Source organism: Cydia pomonella, chromosome 25 (genome assembly GCF_033807575.1).
Source record: "Cydia pomonella isolate Wapato2018A chromosome 25, ilCydPomo1, whole genome shotgun sequence".
Lineage (NCBI taxonomy): Eukaryota > Metazoa > Arthropoda > Insecta > Lepidoptera > Tortricidae > Cydia > Cydia pomonella.
Window position 1 is genome coordinate 10,677,196 of NC_084727.1, and position 22,826 is coordinate 10,700,021.

The following is a 22,826-nucleotide window of genomic DNA, read 5'->3' on the forward strand; positions in this document are numbered from 1 at the left end:
AATAGAAACACGTATACAGAAGTTATTTTTAGACACAAGTTCTATTTTGTAAATTCTATAAAACTATAAGTTAAGTTGACCGTGACGTCATATATGAGAGTATTTCACGCAAATTCCATAATCGTAAATCGTTTTGACAGTTTGAAAAAAGAAACTGATTTGACTATAGTAGTCAAATACCCTATTTTGTTGGTGTGTTTTAATCGAGTGTATAATGTTGCTATGCTTCTGTTAGATAGATGGCTATCAATAAACCGAATCGTCATACTTCTTTAAAGGATCTGTAATGGTTACTCAGAGTTGCATATTTATGTCGGTTATACTTTTGATGATTTAAGGTCCATGTAGAGAAGACTGGAATATTAAAATGATTGCAAGGAAGGCCATCATAGGGTCATATATTGACGACCGGTCTGGCCTAGTGGGTAGTGACCCTTTCTATGAAGCCGATGGTCCTGGGTTTGAATCCCGGTAAGGGCATGTATTTGTGTGATGAGTACAGGTATTTGTTCCTGGGTCATAGAGGTTTTCTATGTATTTAAGTTCTTATTTGTATATTAAATATATCGTTATCTGAGTACCCACAACACACGCCTTCTTAAGCTTACGATGGGACTTCATCAATTTGTTTAAGAATGTCCCTAGGTATTATATTTATTAATATTTATTATTCATAGGGTAAGAAATCTCGTGTTTGTATAAGTACGTTGCTCAGACAGTCAGAAAGGAAAAGATTCATTCCTTCTGCTCTGCTGACCCTCTGTAAGTGGAATATGTGTACAAAACGTAAGACTTCTAAGCAATGAAAGAGCTGGTAGATGGTCTTCACCACATTGAACTTACGACATCATCATAAGTCGAAACACACCTACTTGGAAAGCCTCTCTTAAGTGTTACACAACGATCAGATCAGTCACCTTAAAACAACGGTTTCCCGTGGTTTCCACCAGATCGTCGGTCCATCTAGTTATTCTCCGGCCTTCACATGCTGCATTTACTTACTTTATAAATATTTAGGTGTTCATTTATTGATCTGTCGGAGTAATATTAATTTAACTTACCTGTTCCTGTGTGAACATTAGTCGTGCACAGATCGGTTTGTTTACTAACTCCTTCTTTTCTTCCACATTACCAACGATGGCTGATAGATCGTCGAATGACATTATTATTGTTTTAATAAATATCGAATAAATGGATAGAAACGAAGACTAGAAACAAAGCTTGTTTCAGCTTAGATTTATTTAACTTATACACTTAAGAACACTGCCAAATTACCACTAAATTACAAATAAATCTCTGAAGTGTTGAAGTCTGTCTATATGTAAAGAGTAGAAGTTAGAGTAACCTGCCAGTAAATTAATCTAACAGTAAGTAGATAAAGAGATTTTATTCGATAGAATATAAAATTATCGCTGAATTCTACCATTCTTATGTATTTTTTTGTAATGGTTACTTTTCATTTGGTTGTCAGTTGTTTATCAGAAAAAAAATGACGCCGCCATCTTGCATTGTTTGCTGTTTGAGGTTATAATAGGCGGGCAGACGCCGGAATTGTTTTTGTATTTAACTAGCTAAAATTAAACTTAACCATGAAACTCGTTCGTTTTTTGATGAAACTCAGTCATGAAACAGTGACGATAGAGCTGAAGAATGGCAGCGTTGTCCACGGAACAATCACAGGCGTCGATGTCGCCATGAACACGCACCTAAAGGCTGTAAAAGTAACGCTTAAAAACAAAGAAGAACTGCAGTTGGAGACTTTAAGTATCCGCGGGAACAATATAAGGTACTACCTGTTGCCTGACAGTCTACCTTTGGAGACCCTTCTCATCGATGATGCCCCAAGAGGCCGCGGAAAGCGTGAAGGTTTCCCGAGAGGCGGCGGGGCTCGCGGCGGTCGCGGCAGAGGCCGCGGAGGCCCAAGAGGTGGCCGAGGAGGCCGAGGAGGCAGAGGTCGCGGACGACGATAAACTAGTTCATAAGCTACAACCTAAGATTGTGCGTGATTTTTAAGTATAAGTTTATTCTAAATTCGGTGTTTTTATTTCTAATTATCATATCCCACAAGGTAGGTACTTAAATAATTTCTGTGCCTTCACTAGGCCCTTGATATATTACAAACGTTTCTACTTCCCAAGTCTTCAATTCATCTCTTGGTTGACCTGTTTGAGTATAAAGAAGTATCGATCAATTTTTTTGTTCTTTGCTCATTAATGCTGTTGTTTATAGCAGGAGTTCCCTATCTCTTTCAGTCCGCTGCGCACTGGCAAGTTTAAAATTTATCCTGGTGCTATTACCTAGCTAGGCTATTCAAAATAAATAGGTAACATGGTGAGAACTCTTTACTGCCTATAGGCAGTATAGTGCATCATGATTTATAGTAGCTTATTATGCAGTGAACTAACATGGAAGTGTGCAGCTAATGAAGAATTTATCTCGAATCACATTTACCTATTCTTTAGTCAATACCCGGTAATTAATTGTGGCTATTAGTAAGGTTCAGCTATTAGTTTACACAGCAATTGACACACACATTTTAGAAAAAAGGTCACTTATGTGCACAATATCTAGGAAATGGTCACTTATGTGCACAATATCTAGGAAATGGTCACTTATGTGCACAATATCATTAAAGTAACAACTCTGGTACATATGTAGCCTGTATTTCTTACTTGGTCTCAAGTACTGAAAAAATGTATTCCGTCTGTAAGTGTAGTGTAAAAATTAACTTTAGATTCCCTTAACCTTTAGAACGCCAGACAACAAAGGAAAATGCCGTGCCCCGGACGCTAACCATAACGATTATTTAAGCGAAATTGAGCTTTACAGAGTCCCGCGTTAGTCACTATTGCATTGGCGAAACTGTCGGCTGTAGCCGTCGTTGGCGTCCTTGGCAAGTCATTCAGATGTCGGCCATAGCCAACGGTGGCGGTCAAAAGGTTAACTTTGCTATGTCTACAGGATAGACCCAACTACCGAACAATGTCATGCTCTGCGAGCACACTTCTGATATTGTCAAAATTATCATATAGATTTAATGGAAGCCAATTTTAACAAACTGACTTACTTGATTGTTTCCCGGCATGTTGCTCGATTAAGGGTTAGCCAGTCCAAAGACAAGGAAATAGAAAGGCAAATTAACCAACTTAACCCATTCAGTGCTAATCACGACACATTGTTGTTTTGCCTTGACAAAGCACTCGAACCATTTTCACTACATACAGGGAAACCCATGTTATCGGTTACTATGTAGCACCATGGATTGTAGTTTGGCGGTGAATGTGTTAATATGCTCCGTTAAAACAGATTATGGCTTCCTCCATTATCAGACCCCTCAAATCCCTGGAAACAAAAACCAACCATACTAATCATACATAAATTGACCTAGCCCCAAAATAACTAGGCAACATATGTATATTTAAATACATACTTAATACATAGAAAACATCCATGACTCAGGGAACAAATATATGTGTTCATCACACAAATAAATGCCCTTACCGGGATTCGAACCCGGGACCATCGGCTTCATAGGCAGGGTCACTACCCACCAATTATCCACTAGGCTAGACCGGTCGTAGAATTAGTTTTGAATTTAAATTGATTTTTGAGGCTTTTTGTGACCAATATCAAGTTACTGGAACTTTGAGGCTAAACATCATATCATCAAATTTTAATTGCAGTTAAATCTTAGAAAAATGTCAGTAAAGAAAGAGTGGTAACTCCATACATCAGTTTTCTAACCAAAACGCGAGTTATGTCGTAGTCGACATCTAGCGTCAAGTAGTGGATTTACCAGTACCGCTACTTGACGCCAGATGTCATAGGTGTCGTGACTGACGAAAAATGTATTGCCAAACAATTTACAGTTAATATTACAAGCAGAAGGAGTTAAAAATAGAGTTCCAGTTAATCCAGTTAACAAAGCAACCAAGTGGCGCCATCTCATTTGAAAAGTAGAAACTATGTGACTCTGTATGGAAGAAATTCGCCATCTGTTGACGAGTAGTAGAAATAAAAAGTACTTGTTAAGTTTACGAGATGTCGCTAGTAGTAGAATGTGCAGCTTAAAGGGCTCTTTAGATGTCACGATATTGGGCCGATTCGACTTTTTAGGGTTCCGTAGCCAAATGGCAAAAAACGGAACCCTTATAGATTCGTCATGTCCGTCTGTCTGTCCGATTCTGTCACAGCCACTTTTTTCCGAAACTATAAAAGCTATACTGTTCAAACTTGGTAAGTAGATGTATTCTATGAACCGCATTAAGATGTTTACACAAAAATAGAAAAAAAAAAACAATAAATTTTGGGGGTTCCCCATACTTAGAACTGAAACTCAAAAAATCTTTTTTCATCAAAGCCATACGTGTGGGGTATCTATGGATAGGTCTTTAAAAATGATATTGAGGTTTCTAATATCATTTTTTTCTAAACTGAATAGTTTGCGCGAGAGACACTTCCAAAGTGGAAAAATGTGTGTCCCCCCCCCCGTAACTTCTAAAATAACAGAATGAAAAATCTAAAAAAAATATATGATATACATTGCCATGCAAACTTCCAACGAAAATTGGTTTGAACCAGATCTAGTAAGTAGTTTTTTTAATACGTCATAAATGGTACGGAACCCTTCATGGGCGAGTCCGACTCGCACTTGGCCGCTTTTTTACTCTCGACTAGTCGACTATATACATACGTATATAGATAAATATATACATGGAAAACGCCCATGACTCAGGAACAAATATTTGTGTTCATCTCACAAATAAATGCTCTTACCGAGATTCAAACCCGGGACCATCGGCTTCATAGGCAGGGTAGGCCAGATCGGTCGTCGATTTAGGTATCAATCGCTTTTCAATGAAGGATAAAATCGTGAGGTAACTACGAGTCCCAATAAGGCCTAGTTTACCTCTTGGCTGGAAGGTCAGCTGGCAGTCGCTTTCGTAAAAGCCTACAAGCCCCATATTTTACAAACAAGCATACGGCCCGTCTGATGGTAAGCAGTTTTCGCCTATGTACGCCTCGCTTGTAATTCCAGATGGGTTACATGCACGATGCCGACCCTGACACTCCTCACCCTCGTTAAACTCTGGCAACCTTACTCACCGGCAGGAACACAACACTATGAGCAGGGTCTAGTGTTATTTGGCTGCAGTTTTCCCAACAAGGCCTAGTTTACCCTCTGGGTTGGGAGGTCAGATGGCAGTCGCTTTCGTAAAAACTAGTGCCTACGCCAAATCTTGGGATTAGTTGTCAAGCGGACCCCAGGCTCCCTTGAGCCGTGGCAAAATGCCGGGACAACGCGAGGAAGGAGGAGCGGTACTTCCCCAGTTGGGCTCTGCTCTAGATCTGGAATGGCTTCCGCTATGCTGTGCCCTACCACACAAAGCGAGATGACATTCACAGTGCCCATACCTCTCTTTCGGTTGAGTTTAAGGACATACCTGGGTCCGAGGTCCCTATGAACAGTGGTAAAAAGCCGTCTAATTTCCAAGAAGATGATGTTTAATCATTATTTCGTTGTGAAATAGGTAGGTATATATATGACAACGAAATAACGAGATATGATTACTTCTCACAAAAATAAGAATGAGGCATGTAATATGTTAATATAATAGTCAATGTATATACAGAGTGCTGTTTTAGTCACCTGCAATAAGTGACGGGGTAAATAAAAAAAAAAACAATTATTTCAGACCGATTAGATCCATCATTTTGTTAGTAACAGTAAAAAATAATTCTTAGTTACATCCTGTGTTAGTACCAATTATCTTACATAAAACCAAATTAAGATTAAATTATCCATTTTATTTAGCCTTGCCTATCAACATGTCTACCCAGTAGCTCGTGAGATGGCAATCAAGGCGTTCAGCCAACGTCCTTAGGCGGCTGTTGCTACTGCCGCGCACGTGTCAGCAGAGACGTTATTCTTTTGCGCCTAACGGCATAAAAGTCATCCGTTCGTGCCTCCGCGAACATACCGGATGCGCTGCAGTGCCTCGGCAGCTTCAACAGCATCCTCAGGACGCTATTGTACTGAACCCTTAATGTGTTATAGGCTAGCTGCGTAAATGTAATATAATGTAATGTAAATATTCTTTATTGCACCACAAAGAAAACAAAAAAATAATAATATATAAGTGATACCATAGATAAGTCTCTTGGTAGATACTAAAACTACTTAAGTTTGTCACCGTCAAAGGTTTTTACGTACAGTCAGCATCAAAAGTAGCGGATCAAATAACGTTTCATAAGTATCTACCATTCTGTAACGGCTTAACAAAAAGTGATGTCTTGAATATAGAACAACTAAGACTGTAAAAGATATACTTTTGAGCGCGAATTTTAGAAATTTATCTATATTTGGAAAAGTTATCTGGAATATCAGATACTTTTGGCGCGTTGTTTCATCCGCCACTTTTGATGCTGACTGTACATAGTAACAGTTTTGAATGATTCACGGTTAGTTGCATTAGACTTAAATCGACTAATATAAAATGAAATCACGGTTTATACCCCGGTCAATTTAAGTTTGGTTTTTATATAGGTATCTAAGTATACCGCCGACGAAACTAAAAAGTTCTAATACCGGAATTCAGATATTCCAACGATGTTGAGTTCTCTTCAACTCCGGTATTGTGATATTTATATTAACGCATTATTGTGTACAATCATAGATATAACCAGAGTAACCGGAACTCTATTTTCAACTCCTATGCTTATTCTGGTGATAATATTAGCGGAAAATCGTTGAGCATTAGACTTTTTGTTTGCCGCGATATCTATTGTCGAGTAGCAGTACTGAGAGTTCCGCTACTCGATGCTAGATGTAGACTGCGAAAATAATAAGCATTTTGGTACCAAAACTGATGTATGGAGTGAGCACTCTATTACTTCTTATTTCTCTATGTTATGTGGAAAATGACACAGAGGACCAAGTCACTTTTATATATTTTATTAGCTTTAGTAAAACTTCAAACTACAAAAACACACATCATGGTTGCGAGCCAAAACTCCTTGTTGAAGGTCGCTAGACGGTCAGTCTACGAGTTTTAAGCTGGTCGGCTGATAACTCGATTTGTCTGCACTCGCGCCCGCGCATTCTGAACTCGCGAAATCATCTCCGCATGTGATCGATTATTTATATAATTTACAAGAATCGGCTTTTATCAGTTTGATTTCTAACGCACGCGGCACTTGTTGTCTGTCGCTTCGGTTCTATATGTAAAGTGAACATTTTTGTTGAAACAACTTTGATAGTTTTATGTGAGTATTTGGATTTGTTTTGTATAAGTTCCTAATATAGAGTACCGGCCAATAATATAACAACTTTGTGTTTTTTTTCTATGAACATACATTGTATAGAGTCAAATATATACCTAGTCCTTGAGGTTAGTTTGTAGATTGCATATTTTACTAATCATTTTCACATTTTTTTTTCTTTCGGAACCATTATCTCCAAATATATTCACTTTATCAAAAAATGTTTGAAGACCCCTATTAGTTTTGAAAGACCAACAGTATCCCACACTGTAGGGTTGAAGTAAAAAAAAAAACACCTCCACTTTACGTGTATGGGAGGTACTCTAAAACAAATTAATTTATTGGATTTTATTGTACTTTATTGATTTATATATCCATGTCAAATTTCAGCTTTCTAGCACTAATTATTCTTATTATGTTTGGATATGATTTGATTTTAATGTACTTACTAACCCCTAGCTATAACGATGGTACTAACAATTTTTTATTGAATTGTAGTAGTTCTGAAATATATATTTTTTTATACTAACGACCACGGAGTAAAGCCTCGGACAGACAGACAGACAGACGTACATGGCGAAACTATAAGGGTTCCTACTGTTCCTAGTTGACTACGGAACCCTAAAATGAGTGGTACCGTAAAAATATGCAGGTGATATATTATTGACCGTCACTGTATAATTATGCTCTGTTTATATCCTAAACATAATATCTTGTTTGTGATTCTTAGCGTGTACCTATGTTTAATGTAACCGCAAAACGAAACGAGGCGTATATTTCAATGCCATGAAAATCTACAATCTACTATTAAATTAGTAGATTGTAGACAAGGGATGAAAGGCACCCATTTCTGTCGAGGTAGTTTGGCGCTCGAACGCAGTGAGCGTATAGCCCGAGACTGAAATGGCGCCTTTCACCCGAGTTAAACACTCTACTTTTCATTTGGGGAAAGTAATATATACGAGCATTAATGAAACACGGCTAAGTATACATTTCAGTAGTATTTCTTGAGGGTACTTTCAATTAACAATTTAAGTAAAAATATCGTTATGGGATGGGAACACAAATTTTAATTTTAATAACGTATCATTTTCTGCACACTTTTTAGAACAACAATGACCCACTGTCCGTTTTTACCCTTTGGGTACGGAACCCTAAAAATAACCTGTTTTGCCACTTTTGCCTCGTCCATTAAATGGCTTCCGTTCCCGGGCGTCAGTCCGTCAACATCTTCAGCATCTCCTAAGGATGCCTCACAGAGAATTGTCATAATGACTTCTCATTTGTCGACTTCCGATATACATATACTTACAATATAGAACACAACATATAAAAGAAGATTAAAAGTAGAGATGAACAACAGACGGTCTTAACGCTAAAGAGCGATCTCTTCCAGATAACTTTTGAATAGTTGAAAATAAATGTGAAATAGAGATGTGTAATGAACTAATGAAATCAATAAAAAGTTTATTGTTAAGATATTAATCAGTTTTGTTTTTCAATGTCATGTTCAAAGTGTGTTTTAAGTAGTTCTAAAAAGAATTACTTTAATTTCTCTGTAAAATAAATATATAGTCATATTTTTTGCTTACTATATGGTTTAAAATTATTTATTTTACAGTCAAATATCCATTTGTATTTAGAAAAATAATAGTCTACTTCGACGTATGTACATATATAGGTAGATATAATGAATGAAATGAATTTATGTGAAGTCGATAAACGAGAAGTAATTAACAGAATCAGGCGTTACTTTGCGGAAATCCATGCTAATTAAAACAAGGAATGTTACTTTGCGTATCCGCGAAAAAATAACGTGCTAGTCAAAATCCGTGCTAACCCGTTATACTTACTTGCGTATTTTTACATGCAGTTAATGTACCCACCCTCCCACCGCAAAAATAAATACGCAAATAAATAATATGATGGTGGGTTGTTATATTCATTTGCGTATTGCACTAGCACGTTATTTTTTCGTTAAGTAAGTAACATTTCTTGTTAACGAGAAGTCACTATGACAATTCTAAAATGGCACGTAATTTCCGGCTTCTGTTGATAATATAATTGCAATATCATGCTACCTAAGTATATTCATCATGACTGATAAGACACATCTACACGGTGGTCATGAGGAACCCCGAAAAGTTTTAACAGTGTATTCATTATATTTTAAGACTAAAACTTCGTATCCATTTTTCTGCAATTCGCCTAGTTTCAGAGTTAGCCAATAAAAAAAACATATTTTTATTGTTAATGAATGCAAAACGCCTTTTTGATGGCGAGGTTGCTACTGTGGGACCTAACTAGTCTAAATTTATATCTATTTATATCCTTTTTTTTTTGTTTTACATATAACAAGTAAATAGTATCTGATAAGTTTGAAGTCCAATTAGTTCCATAATGTTATCCTCCTAAGTCTTAAAGTCCATCCAAATACAAAAAAATGCCATTTTAATTTGAAATATGGGAATAAAATATGGTTGAAATTCCTTCGTTAAGAAATCGAACGCAGCAAAGGAAATGCAACTCTGTGCCAATTAAAAATGGTATACATTACATTGAAGTATTTATAACTACCGTGTAGGAGCGTGGCCGTTACGAGGATAGGCATGTATATTGTATATTTGTGTTGTGACCGTGAAGTAACACCTATAAAATGTATACGTATGTAGTTACAAATATACACATTAGTATATTTTTAAAGTCTTTAAGGAAAACAATTGTAAATAAGGAAAATAAACTATTTTATGACATAAACCCGCTTCTAAGACTCAACTTACAACATACTTATCGTATTGTCAAAGTTATTAAAAATTTAAGAAAAACCCTACGCTATATGCCAAAATACTCATTTCGCTATGGTAGCGGAGTTGCACGTTCCTCTATTTTTTTAAATGATTTGTAATTTTTTTCAGAGTCCAAGATGAAGCTGGTGATCCTTGCAGCACTGGCGCTGCTGTCGCCAGCACTAGGGTACAGGATCCTGGCCATCTTCCCCATACCTTCGAAGAGCCATAACTATCTAGGGCAAGGCGTTGTCGGAGCCCTACTGAAGGCGGGGCATGAGGTATGTAGTGTAAGGTGACGGCAGCACTGCGGTACAGGATTCTGTCATCCAGGTGCCTTCGAGGAGGCACAACCACCTGGGGCAGGGCTCTGTCGGAGCTCTGCTGAAGGCGGGGCGTGTAGTATGTAGTGTAAGGTGAGGGCTGCACTGGGGTACAGGATCCTGTCATCCAGGTGCCTTCGAAGAGGCACAACCACCTGGGGCAGGCCGTTGTCGGAGTCCTACTGAAGGCGGGGCATGCAGGGGGTCGGCAGCACTGGAGTACAGGATCCTGTCTTCCCGGTGCCTTCGAAGAACCACAACCATCCATGGCGTTGTTGGAACCCTACTGAAAGCTGGCCATGTATGCTAACCAGTTGAAAACGGTATGAACAGTCAACTCCAGAATATGTTACTCTTTCCGAAGAGTAATAAAAATATGTGACACGCTCTTATGGCTTTACAATAAGGATCGTGTCAGATAATTTTCCGGCCTTCGTTGTTACATATTATTGCAGGTGAATGGACAGTGAAGTCACTGAATCATCATCTTCATCTCCTAGCCGTATTCGACCACAGCGACTGCGTTCTACCGCTGAGAGCGTCTCTGGTGCGCTCTCAGGTGACTGATATAGCCAATATTTGCAGCAAATGTGCGACCACACTCGCTGCAGGTCAGTACCCCTCCGACATAATTGTAAAGTATGACCACAGGTGGTCTGGCCTTAAGCTCGTCGTGCTTAGCGTCGAGTTCTGTGCGCCGTCTAGTTTCAAACTGACGCACCTGCGTCTGCACAATATGCCTCCAACGTGGACGGTCAGGCTAGCGTCTCCCATGTTGTTGGCTCTATATGAGCTTTCTTCATATGCCGCTTCAACACATCTTTGAACCTTGAACCGCAAGAACTGGCCCCTTTGCTTGCGCTTTCCATCTTGCAGTTCGCAGTAGAAGATGCGTTTCGCGACTTGGTTTAGAAACAATGAATAAACAAATACAAAAAGGCGCTTTTATAATTTTTACCGCTTTTTGTTGATATATCAGAGCGGACAATATGAAATGATTTTCAGTGACAATTTTAAGTCCATCATTTGTACTTTTTGTTTTATGTGTAAATAAATAAACAGCAATATTATTAATTCTATGTAAAACTTGCGGTTTTCAGGTGACGTGGGCGACCCCATACCCTAAGGAGGCGCAGAAGGGCCTAACATTCATTGACGTCAGTGAAATTACGAAGATTATTGTAGGTAAGGTACAGCACTAATCGGACACCAGGCCTTATAGCCCTATCTATACAATATAAAACATTTAAGTAATAAATAAATAAATAATAAATAAAATAAATAAATATTATAGGACATTATTACACAAATTGACTAAGTCCCACAGTAAGCTCAATAAGACTTGTGTTGAGGGTCCTTAGACAACGATATATATAATATATAAAGACTTAAATACATAGAAAACACCCATGACTCAGGAATAAATATCCATGCTCATCACACGAATAAATGCCCGTACCAGGATTTGACGCGGGACTATCAGCTTCGTAGGCAGGGTCACTACCCACTAGGCCAAACCGGTCGTCAAAAAAAAGTAATACATAAAAATGTAATAAAAAGTCTTAATTCAAAATTTAAGCAGTCCTCAGTTTTTTATTACAAGCTTTTATTTAACTTGCAGTGTACCTATGTATCGTTGGAAAGAATATTAAATGTACTTACTGTTATTGTTTCTTAATAAGTAACTGTAGTCATTACTGTAGTAGTTTTCAAAATATTTGAAAATATATGATTTTTATTGTGCAATAATGGCCACCACCATACCACCACCACCACCACCAGTACCATACCACCACCACTAGTACCATAGGTAAGTCCTAATAAGACATGCTTCTAACTCAATAAATTATAACTTTACCGCAATTAATGTTATTATAAAATAAGGGGCATTTTTATTAGCTTTCCATAAACATAATATTTATTGGTGTATGATATTATGCAACCAAAGTAATGATGAATTTTGTTCAGCATGGCTCACCACGCTCCGTCAAATAAATGGCGGTCGACCGTCTTCGACTTTTCATTATTTCTCGGGTTCTATTTTACTGATCTATTTGTGATAGATGTAATATGATTAAACGTACTATAATTATTTCTTAACAACCGTAGTTGAAGTATATTAAACCGTAGTCAAAAACGGAATATAATAAGTAATAATAATGTATTGTTACATTCGGCAGGCAGAGACCCGCTGAAGGTGCGGCACATGAGTTTCGGCACGTTGGTGGAGTTCGGCAGGAACATCTCCATCGCCGCTGCCACCAACAAAGGGGTCCAGCAGGCGCTGATGGACAAATATGATGCTGTGATTACGGAAGTCTTCTTCTCTGACCTTCAGGCTGGGTATTTATAATTTTCCCATTTCTTCCTACCCGACTCACTCACAATCCTGCCTGGCTCAGTCGTGGCTTCTACAAAAGTATTGTACTTGTTCAGGTTGGAATCCGGACGTTACCCTAAAAGTCCTGTTATTTCCTGGATGACAATCGCTTGCGCTATGACAAAGTAACGCTTTTTGTCTCTCTATCACTTTTCCATATTAGTGCGACAGTGATAGTTGCATTTCGTTCGCTACGGCATAGAGAAATAAGAAGTAATAGAGTGCTCACTCCATAAATCAGTTTTGGTACCAAAATGCTTATTTGTTTTCGGAATTGACATCTAGCATCGAGTAGCGGAACTCTCAGTACTGGTACCTGGTGTAGTGGTACCAAAATGCTTATTATTTTCGCAGTCGACAACTGCGAAAATAATAAGCATTTTGGTACCAAAACTGATGTATGGAGCGAGCACTCTATTACTTCTTATTTCTCTATGGTCTTGTCCAGTAAAGACTGTGAGTTGAACATCGCATTTCATTGAAAGCCCTCGTCATCCACTATTGAGGGTTCTGATGTGTTGTCTCTAGTATGATACGCCCACGATTCCCGACATATAGTTAAAAATACCACCGTTACCATTACCATTAATCTTTCTATAGTTTCTATTAATTACGCAGCTTCGCAGCCGTCCTTCAAGTCCCTTGGATCGTGCTGAGTGGCATGGTTGTCCACGCCGGAGTGGAATCGATGGTGGCAGACATCGGCAGCGTCGCGCTGGTCCCCACCATGTTGAGTGACTTCCCGATTCCGATGAACTTGTGGCAGCGTATGGCGAACACGGCTATGATTGGGATGATGACCGCCGGGCGTTTGTAAGTGTATCGTAGCTTTTCTGGTTCATTTAGTGTAATATTTACGCCTTTTAGACTGCCGATGTGGGCAGAGCAGTGAACAGAGCCAAGATTTCGTGTACAGTTAGAAAAGCTATTAGCGTGGGATCCCTGCATACACATTTGTTTCCAGAGTTGCTAAGCTAATAGTTTTTCTGATCGTACTTAAATTCCTGCTTGGTTTTGTCGGATCATACTAGCTGGCAACGGCAGCACCAAGAACATAAGTAAGTTGTGACTGACTAGATACCTGTTACCTCGGTTGTCATTATAAAACAGAAAATATGAAGATACCTACCTGGTACATCATCTTTGGTTACGTGTTTCATTCATGTTTGGTATTTAATATTCTAATCATTTAAACTTGAAGTACCGTGCTTACCGTGGGACTTAGTCAATTTGTGTAATAATGTCCTATAATATTTATATTTATATTTATTTAAGTACTCGATTCCATATTTTATCACTTCAGGTCTTGTTAAATTTGACGACCTGCCTTGGCTTAGTGGGTTAGTGACCCTGCGCTTATGCGAATATTGTTTCTTTCGCATTGCCAACTGTTGATGTTTTACAGTCATAAATGTCATAATACAATTTAATGAGAGAATATTCCAATCCCTCCAGGTGGGACATATCAGTGAGCGAGAAGCACTACCACGAGATCTTCGAGCCCCTTGCCAAGAAGAAGGGCATCGTCCTTCCCCCTTACTCCACGGCCATCCACAACATCTCCATCCTGCTCTCCAACTCGCACCCGTCGCTGGCGCCGGCTATCAGTTTGCCTCCTAATGTGGTGGATATCGCCGGGTACCATATTGCTGACCACCACACGCCGCTACCCAAGGTAAGGGAACCATAAACAACAAACGAAATTTCTATTCTAACAGGCCATTGCTAACCTCTCCAAAAAAATCGAGCCCAGCCAGGATGATGGATTTTTAGTAACTTTATCGGCAGGCCAAGTAGGCAACCGGAAGCGACCTGGGTATGTCCTTAAACTACGTCCAAAAGAGAGGTTTGGGCACTGTGAATGTCATCTCGCTTTGTGTGGTAGGGCACACCCAGCGGATGTCATTCCAGATCTAGAACAGAGCCCAACTGGAGAACCTTACAGAAAACAGTGTTATTTGGCAACACTAGATGATTAGACCCAACACATAGTGTTGTGTTCCTGCCGGTGAGTAAGGTTGCTAGAGTCCAACGAGGATGCGGAGTGTTGGGGTTGACAACGCGCATGTAACTCATCTGGAGTTGCATTCGTCCATAGGCTACGGAGACTGCTTACCATCAGGCGGGCCGTATACTTCTTTGCCACCTACGTATATAAAAAAATGTGCTAAAGAGAATTTTCAATAATTGTCAAGTTCCCATGAAATGTTCTTGGTAATTTTTTCTGCACGTTTATTGTCAAACGTTCTTATGCCTGGGCCACACTAACGGGAAACGCCGTTGATTATTGCGATAATCCCATTGTGGCCGTATTAAAGTCTTCATCATTGGCCACAGCATCTTGACAGAAGATTGTTGCAGCGACAGGTTATTAAGAAGAATAAGAGGTCCGTGCGCCGTCGGAGATCGGAGGTGCGGCACATCTTTTCCTGTGACTAAAGCCCAATGGCAGCACGGCACTTCCTGCCACAAAGATCGCAGGTGAAGCGCGAATCTGTTGATGGTTCATGTGCAGTCCGAAGTCTTTTCTGTTTCGCAATCGCGAAATCGCGATAATCAACGGAGTTTCCCGTTAATGTGGCCCCGGCATTCGAGTCAGTTTCGATTTCTATGACATGTGAAATCTTTAAGTCGTTTTTCTCTTTATTCATCATTCTCTTTTTAATTTTCAGGATCTCCAAGACCTATTGGACAACTCCAAAAACGGCGTCGTGTACTTCAGCATGGGTTCCGTGGTTAAAGCTTCAGCTCTCCCGGAGAACACCCGGAAGGACCTGATAAAGATCTTGGGGGCTCTGCCTTATACGGTGCTCTGGAAGTTTGAGGAGCCTATTCAGGGGCTGCCGAAGAACGTGCATATCAGGTCTTGGATGCCGCAGCCTGCTATATTAGGTGCGTATCAGTCAATCCTATAGACTTAGTATTCAATACTTTCATTCCATCATCATCCTTTCTTTCATGGTTAAATATGCCAATTGCCGCCACAAAAAATTAACAACTCGTCCTTTAAAAAACTTTTTGGTGCTTTTTTGACCCCCTTTGTCCCTTTGGTGAGATTTTGAAAGATGGAGACTGTAGTCTTCGCTTAAAATATCACGTGTCAATTTTTGAAATGCGAGTTTCTATTGAAAATTTCTTTAATATAACCAAATACCTATTAATAACTAACGAATTAAGGCTCAACGAAGGCCTTAAATTTATACACCATTTCCCAAAAACTTAAATATATTTCCTTAGATAACCCAAACCTATTTCTTGTTGGCTATTAACCTTCTCTAATTTTTTTTTGGCTCGAACCCCTCCTCTAAATGGGCTATTTCTATTCCAGCGCACCCAAACATCAAGCTCTTCATAACTCACGGTGGCCTCCTCAGCACGCTAGAAGCCATCCAAGCCGGGGTGCCTCTCCTAGCCGTGCCCGTGTTCGGCGACCAGCCCGGCAACGCCGTGAGAGCCCAGCGCGCCGGGTACGCGCTCGCCGTGCCCTTCGCACCGGACATGGGGGACAGGCTGAAAGTGGCGCTGGATAAGATGCTTGCAGACAATAGGTAAGCGCTTTGAAAGCCAACCAAGCCAGAATCTTTCTCTCTTCTTCTTATCTCCTTTCTCATTGCCCGTAAGGCCTGTTCTTAAATAATATAATGTCAATGATTGGTGTTATCTATCAACGTTTGTCATCTTGGCTAGGCCCCCTGGAATATGATTTCTAGCTGTGTCATCTATTTAATGCCGGCTGTACACACTCGCCGAGACACCCCGAGACTGACCGAGAACGAGTGTGTACATGATGCTCTCGCCTTGTCTCGCCCGCTCGGTTCTCGCCTCGGTTCGCCTCGGCCGCGTGTCGGTTTTTTGCGGCCGAGTGAAAGGGTCTCGTCCGCTCTCGCGAGGTAAACGAGACCAAGCATGTACACACTCGTTCATTTAGTTGCCCGCTTACTGTATTTGTGTAAAGACGTGTTCGCTATGGTTAAAAATGTGGTCCAACGATCGAGAAATGGAATTTTTAGAATTTCGCCATGGTTTAGTAATTTTTTTAATGATATATGTCTCTCTCTCTGTTCAAATGACGTGCACGAGTGTGTACACGGTGTGCTTTCGTCGAGAGCTTCTCGCCCAAGACTCTCGGCGAGAGGCGAGAGGCGAGTGTGTACAGCCAGCATAAAATGATTTCTTTTGTTTCAGCTACTACAACAAAGCTAAGGAGCTATCCCGGCTGTTCAACAACCGGCCCGTGCCCCCCGCCGAGCTCATCGCGCACTACGTGGAGCTCGGCATTGAAACCAAGGGTAATATTTATATTTACTGGTGCTTTTGGTCTACCTCTGCCTCGAGATCCGTCCTGTGTTATCTGGTCTGTTTGTAGTTAGTTTGATCCAGCGGTCCGAGTGCATTCGGCAGATGTGCCTGTACCCCTTTTTTTAAAGAATTTTTCTAACCTCAAATTTGTGGTAATCAACTTTTTCTTGCTAGGGTTTCATGATATATGAAATTGCGGTACAATATGATTCAGTGCATAGTTACTCAGATTTAATTTTGGAGGAAAAAAGTTACCAATACTTTAAAGATTATAAAATTTCTAAACTGAAAAAAAACGGACTATACAAAATGTATCAAGGTCGTCCCGCCACCTCCGTTCTTGATCTTCCTCTGCCCTGAGATCCATCCTGTGGGACCCAGTCTGTGCTAGTTTGATCCAGCGCTACGGCCGGGCGTGCCTACTTCAGCTTACTAAGGCTAGATAGCGTCAAGTGGGATAACTGGGAACAGGGGAGGTAGGAAATATTTTCAAAGAACGTGACTGACAGCAGTGTCATTTTTACAATCTTTGAATTAATATTTACCAGTACAAACTAGATTAGTTCATAAAAAAATGTCTAAAGTTACCCCTCTGTCCTCAGTTATCCCACTTAACTGTAAAGGTGATCTTAGTAACAGGTCTTGCCATCTATGGTCCAATAGCGGAACTTAAATTCCCACTTTGGCTGCTTAGTTACACTTAAAATAAAGCAAAACATCTTGAAGTTTTACGATATTTTATGTATTCTTCACAGGTGCACTACACCTACGCTCTCCGACGTACCACTACGCGTGGTACGAACGCTACATGCTCGACCAACTCGCCGTGGTCTTAATAGCGCTGTACGTGGCCGTAAAGTTGGTCAAATGCGTCCTCAAGATGGCGTTTAAACTCAAATATAGGAAATCCCGACAAGAAGGAAGGAAATAAAGTTAAGAAGAATTAAGAATGTGTTATTTGGACAAAAAATAGTGTGAGCTCAACAGTTGGAATGATTTTATCTAGGTTTTAAGGAACAAGTTTAAAATATTATAAAGTTAATGAAATTCGAGAATTACCACGTTTGAATATTATTTAAAGCATAACTGATATTTAACACCTGGCATAAAAATAATAAAGAATCCTTGGTCAAAAGTATATTTGAACTTACGGTTAGTACAAATTCTCACTGTGATAACTTCGACTTAAACACACGCCTTGATTCAGCCATATTGCCATAGATTCGACCACCGGTCGGCTTACCATGCTAAAGCCATATCTGGAACCTAGCACTAGCCTCTCTATGAGCCTGACTGACATAAGTAATAGAATACAGTATGAGTGACATGAGCGATAAAAGTGCCTCGAAATAGTAAAAATAATGTAGTGTGTATAAATAAGTTAACAAATGTTTTATATTAAAGTGTACGAGTATATATAATGCTTAAATATTTGATTATACTATGGGTACTTAGTTAATCGATATTCAATTCGAAGACTTACTGGATAAATATATCTACGATTATATTTGTGTTTAAAGAGTAAATCTTCAAAAGGTAAAGAATGTTCATTACCATTCGTTTCATTACCGTTATTTACCATTAGTTATAAGAAGAATGGTAATGAAAATAAAATAATGGTAATGAATTTCAGTGTTAAATTAATTAACTATATGGGGTGGTCATCAAGCCAAATTGTGTGAATTCATTAGGTAGGCCATACTGAATAAGTTTGAATATGGGGACTACTCTGAATTCCCAAAAAATGGCTTATTCAATGGGTAGTTCTACCATTTCGTGCAAATCAGCAAATTTTTAAAGATTTTTTTCATTTTAGATTTTTTTATGTTCCAATGGGAAGACATATGAAAAAGAAACACTACTATATAATATATTTTCAATTATTCGCAAAACTGACCGAAATATGCGGAATTTATTTTTTCCAAAAATAACGGTAATGAAATAAGGAATATGGTAATGATAATAGATATTATGGGAATGATATCCCTCGTTGGAAATGGATAATCATGTTTATCGTAAGAAAGAGGTAAATGTCGGTTAATATCCGTATGATTCATCATCATCATCATCATCATTTCAGCCATAAGACGTCCACTGCTGAACATAGGCCTCCCCCTTGGACCTCCACATGTACCGGTTGGATGCGATCTGCATCCAGCGTCTTCCGGCGACCTTGAGGTCATCTGTCCATCTTGTGGGTGGACGTCCTACGCTGCGCTTGCCGTTATCCGTATGATTATACTTTTGTATTAGTACTAGGTATTAAAATTTCTAACTTCCGTAAATTTTATATTTTCGATTAAGTCCTAAGGCTGATTACCGGATCTCGTAATAGTTTCTTTATTAAACATTTATTATAAAGTAATTAAAATTATCTCATAATATATGGTTATTTTACTTACCCTTGATTACCAACGAGGCATTTTCATTCCCATAATATCTATTATCATTACCATATTACTAAAATACGCACTTTTTGTCCGACCCCTGATTATTAGTGTCATCACGCCTACTGTGCTGCCCAGACTCCGACGCACATGAACCGGTCTCAGTTTAATTTCTAACGCGCGTGGCGTATGTTGTCTATCGCTTCGGTTAACATTTATTACTATATACCTATGTAAAGTGAATATTTACGTTGAAACACCTTTGAAAGTGATTGTGAATTGTGTTTTTTGTTAAGTTTTATGTGAGTATGATATTTTTGTATATGTTCCTGAATCAAATCTTTTGTTTATATAAATTGACACTTGCAGCTAATAAAAATAAGATAAATTCGTGTTTCTTAAATTATAAATCTAATCGCAACAAAACGAAGCGTAGGTTTCTGTGTCGGATGAAACGGATTTAAACGGAATTTTTAATTTAGTCTAAACACAGTGAGTTCTTTAAAAAAAAACGAGCGGCAAGGTATTAAATATCGACACGGACAAAGTGCCAAAAATATGTTACACGACTGTATGGTCCGTACAAAGATTAACATGTCCGTCCATGTCCATGTTGGCCGTCCCAATTACACGCACTGTAGCACATAAAAACTCGCCTGCTGTGCGGGCTCTAAGGCTGCTGAACTCCCTTTTGTCATGGGCACCAGATTGTGATATGTTTGCAAGTCGATGGACGGCTGTGTATCAGATGTGTCTGCGGTATTGCGAGGTGATGGACGAAAGTTGATTGTGATCTGTTTTTCCTAGTATGTAATCCTATTATATAATCTGAATTGTACAGTGCTTTGGTCTCGACTGTAATGCTGTATATTATTACATTTCAAAATAAATATTAAATAAAAAATAAATAAATGTCGCCTGTCAGCACTTTACGTCACATGGCATAAACTTATTACAATTATTACCTATTTTAAGCCAGTACATGCCCGACCGCCGCGGAGTGTATTCGTTAAGAGGGAAGTATACCACATGATTATCCCTACAAAAAGAGAAAACGTGTTTTTACTTCAAAATATTTCTAATCTCCACAATTTAAGTATGTTATTGACACAATGAAAAACTAGGTTTAAGGATTTTCCTTTTTTTATTTGAAAAATAAATAAACCTTATTTCAAAAAAGGTAACCTATAAACCTACAATATATTATGCTGAAGCGATCGACATCAAAATTAAAGTGATTTGTTAAGATTTTAATGTAAAGATTTTAGTGGAAAACGTTTTCTCTCGAAATGGAATTTCATAGAAATACCGTAATTTCACCAGGATCGCTATTCCTTCTTAAGCAACTAATTTTATAATATTATCAATAAATCGTTATCTCGGCGGAAACTGCAGTGTTATCATTATTATCATCTCAAGGCTGTCATCCCGTACAACGACACAATGTATACATAATTACATATAGTTAACTCGAAGTCTACAGCGCACAGAGTCATTAATATAAATAGGCTTACCATTTGTTGTTGTTACAAAAAACCTGTTTTGCCTTGTCCATAAAAAAGTCTTCTCTAGCATATAATATAGTAAACATATCAATAAAGGGCGAACTGTTATTTTTTTTATTAAAATTACGATAGCAAGCATACGAATCCCAGGATGTAAGCGGACACCGTAGCTTATTTTAATTTTATTTTAGTATAGAAAACCAACAACGCTATATATATATAACTTACAATAGAATTACGGAGCCAATTACAGGTTCTCATAGAAATATCATAAATTATAAAAGTTTTTGCCCAATTAATTAATTTACACATACAAGCTCCTACACTCTATAGCATAAGAACAGATTTATATATACAAAAAAGAGGCGGCCGAAAAATTAAAAAAGACTAAATATAGGGGTCTCGGCACCGAATATAATTTCGTACCATTTGGCGTCGAGACCCTTGGTCCGTGGGGTCCGAGCGCCTTTAACCTTTTTAAGGAAGTTTCTAAAAGGATTAGAGAGGTCACTGGTGACCGCAGAGCTGGCAGCTTCCTCGCTCAAAGAATTAGTCTTGCGATACAGCGAGGAAATGCTGCTAGCATCTACGGCACCATGCCGCAGGGGGATAGTTTTATTTTATTTTAAGTCTAGTTTTATTTATTTTTAGATCTAGGTTTTTAAGTTTTGTAGTTTAGTTTTTAGTATATTTACCAAATAAACGTTTAAAAAAAACGGAAATAATAATAATAAAAAACACAAACAGATACAAACAAATCTAAAATTATTTAATGGTGTAAATATCTCTAAATGTCAAAACTAAATGATTTTGATATCAAATTATCCTTAGCATAAGAAGTAATAGAGTGCTCACACCACGGAAAATCGTTGAGCATTAGACTTTTTGTTTGCCGCGATATCTATTGTCGAGTAGCAGTACTGAGAGTTCCGCTACTCGATGCTAGATGTCGACTGCGAAAAAAATAAGCATTTTGGTACCAAAACTGATGTATGGAGTAAGCACTCTATTACTTTTTACTTCTCTATGTCCTTAGATGTGTCTAGAGTCTTTATTTTTGTTTACTGGTATGCTATCATTATACATGTCGTTATCACAATTTATAGAAACTTTATTTAAACTCATGCCTGCCCTGCATTTGAAACTGTTTTTTCTATATCTAGTAGTAGCTTGGTAATTGCTATTGGGACGAAAATGCCTTAGCCTCCTTGACGGGATATTAATTATACATACACTAGTACTTGTTAGGATCATTAGGTTTTAATTCCCTTGCAGTAAGGCGCAATTACAATCCTCTAGTGGTTGCATGTGGAATTTTACGTGGCGAGACCGACTGTCCTGATCCTGAGCTGGTAGGAAGAACTGTTAGACTCGCTATTCCATTTGTGCCCAAAAATCTCCTGCGACCGCGAAGTCACTAGCTTTTGGCCGTCCCAATTACACGCACTGTAGCACTTAAAAACTCACCAGCTGTGCGGGCTCTAAGGCTGTTGAACTCCCTTCTGGCATGAGCACCAGATTGTGTCATGTCGATGCGATGCAAGTCGATGGATGGTTGTGTATAAGATGTGTCTGCGATATTGTGAGGTGATGGACGAAGGTTGATTGTCATCTGTTTTTCGTAATCCTATTTTATAATCTGATTTGTACTGATCTCAGTAGCAAAATTATTTTACGTGCCTATGTCGAAAATATAAACGATCATTATGTACCGTAAAACGTAGTACAGTCAGCATCAAAAGTGGCAGATGAAACAACGCGACAAAAGTACTCGTATCTGACATTCCGGATAACTTTTGGAAATATAGATAAATTTCTAAAATTCGCGCTCAATAGTATATCTTTTACAGTCTTAGTTGTTCTATATTAAATACATCACTTTT

The 22,826-nt window shown here is 38.7% G+C and overlaps 3 protein-coding genes across 5 annotated transcripts in view; all 3 read left to right on the plus strand.

Moving 5' to 3' along the window:
• The first annotated feature begins 1,475 nt into the window (after positions 1 to 1,475).
• On the plus strand, positions 1,476 to 2,031 carry LOC133531609 (small nuclear ribonucleoprotein Sm D1). Its single transcript, XM_061869925.1, has one exon. The coding sequence runs from the start codon at positions 1,590 to 1,592 to the stop codon at positions 1,968 to 1,970; it is 381 nt and encodes a 126-aa protein (XP_061725909.1). The 5' UTR covers positions 1,476 to 1,589; the 3' UTR covers positions 1,971 to 2,031.
• Positions 2,032 to 7,163: 5,132 nt separating this feature from the next.
• Positions 7,164 to 18,109, plus strand: LOC133531599 (UDP-glucosyltransferase 2-like). The gene is made up of 10 exons (XM_061869911.1): positions 7,164 to 7,266; positions 10,179 to 10,330; positions 11,473 to 11,557; positions 12,553 to 12,715; positions 13,371 to 13,565; positions 14,208 to 14,427; positions 15,425 to 15,644; positions 16,081 to 16,300; positions 16,938 to 17,041; positions 17,807 to 18,109. Exons 2-10 carry the CDS (start codon positions 10,187 to 10,189, stop codon positions 17,980 to 17,982), a joined length of 1,527 nt encoding a protein of 508 aa, XP_061725895.1. The 5' UTR covers positions 7,164 to 7,266; positions 10,179 to 10,186; the 3' UTR covers positions 17,983 to 18,109.
• LOC133531595 (UDP-glucosyltransferase 2-like) overlaps positions 11,405 to 22,826 on the plus strand; it is a 28,433-nt gene continuing 17,011 nt past the window's right edge. The window contains exon 1 of one of the 3 annotated variants that reach the window (XM_061869907.1): positions 11,405 to 11,416. Coding sequence is in view for 1 of the 3 variants with exons in the window: in XM_061869904.1 (XP_061725888.1) it covers positions 20,468 to 20,534 (67 nt within the window). In the remaining 2 variants the exon portion in view is untranslated. Of the gene's footprint in view, positions 11,417 to 19,577; positions 19,741 to 20,452; positions 20,535 to 22,826 lie in introns of those variants that run through there. The other 2 variants (XM_061869905.1, XM_061869904.1) reach the window with 2 other exon arrangements.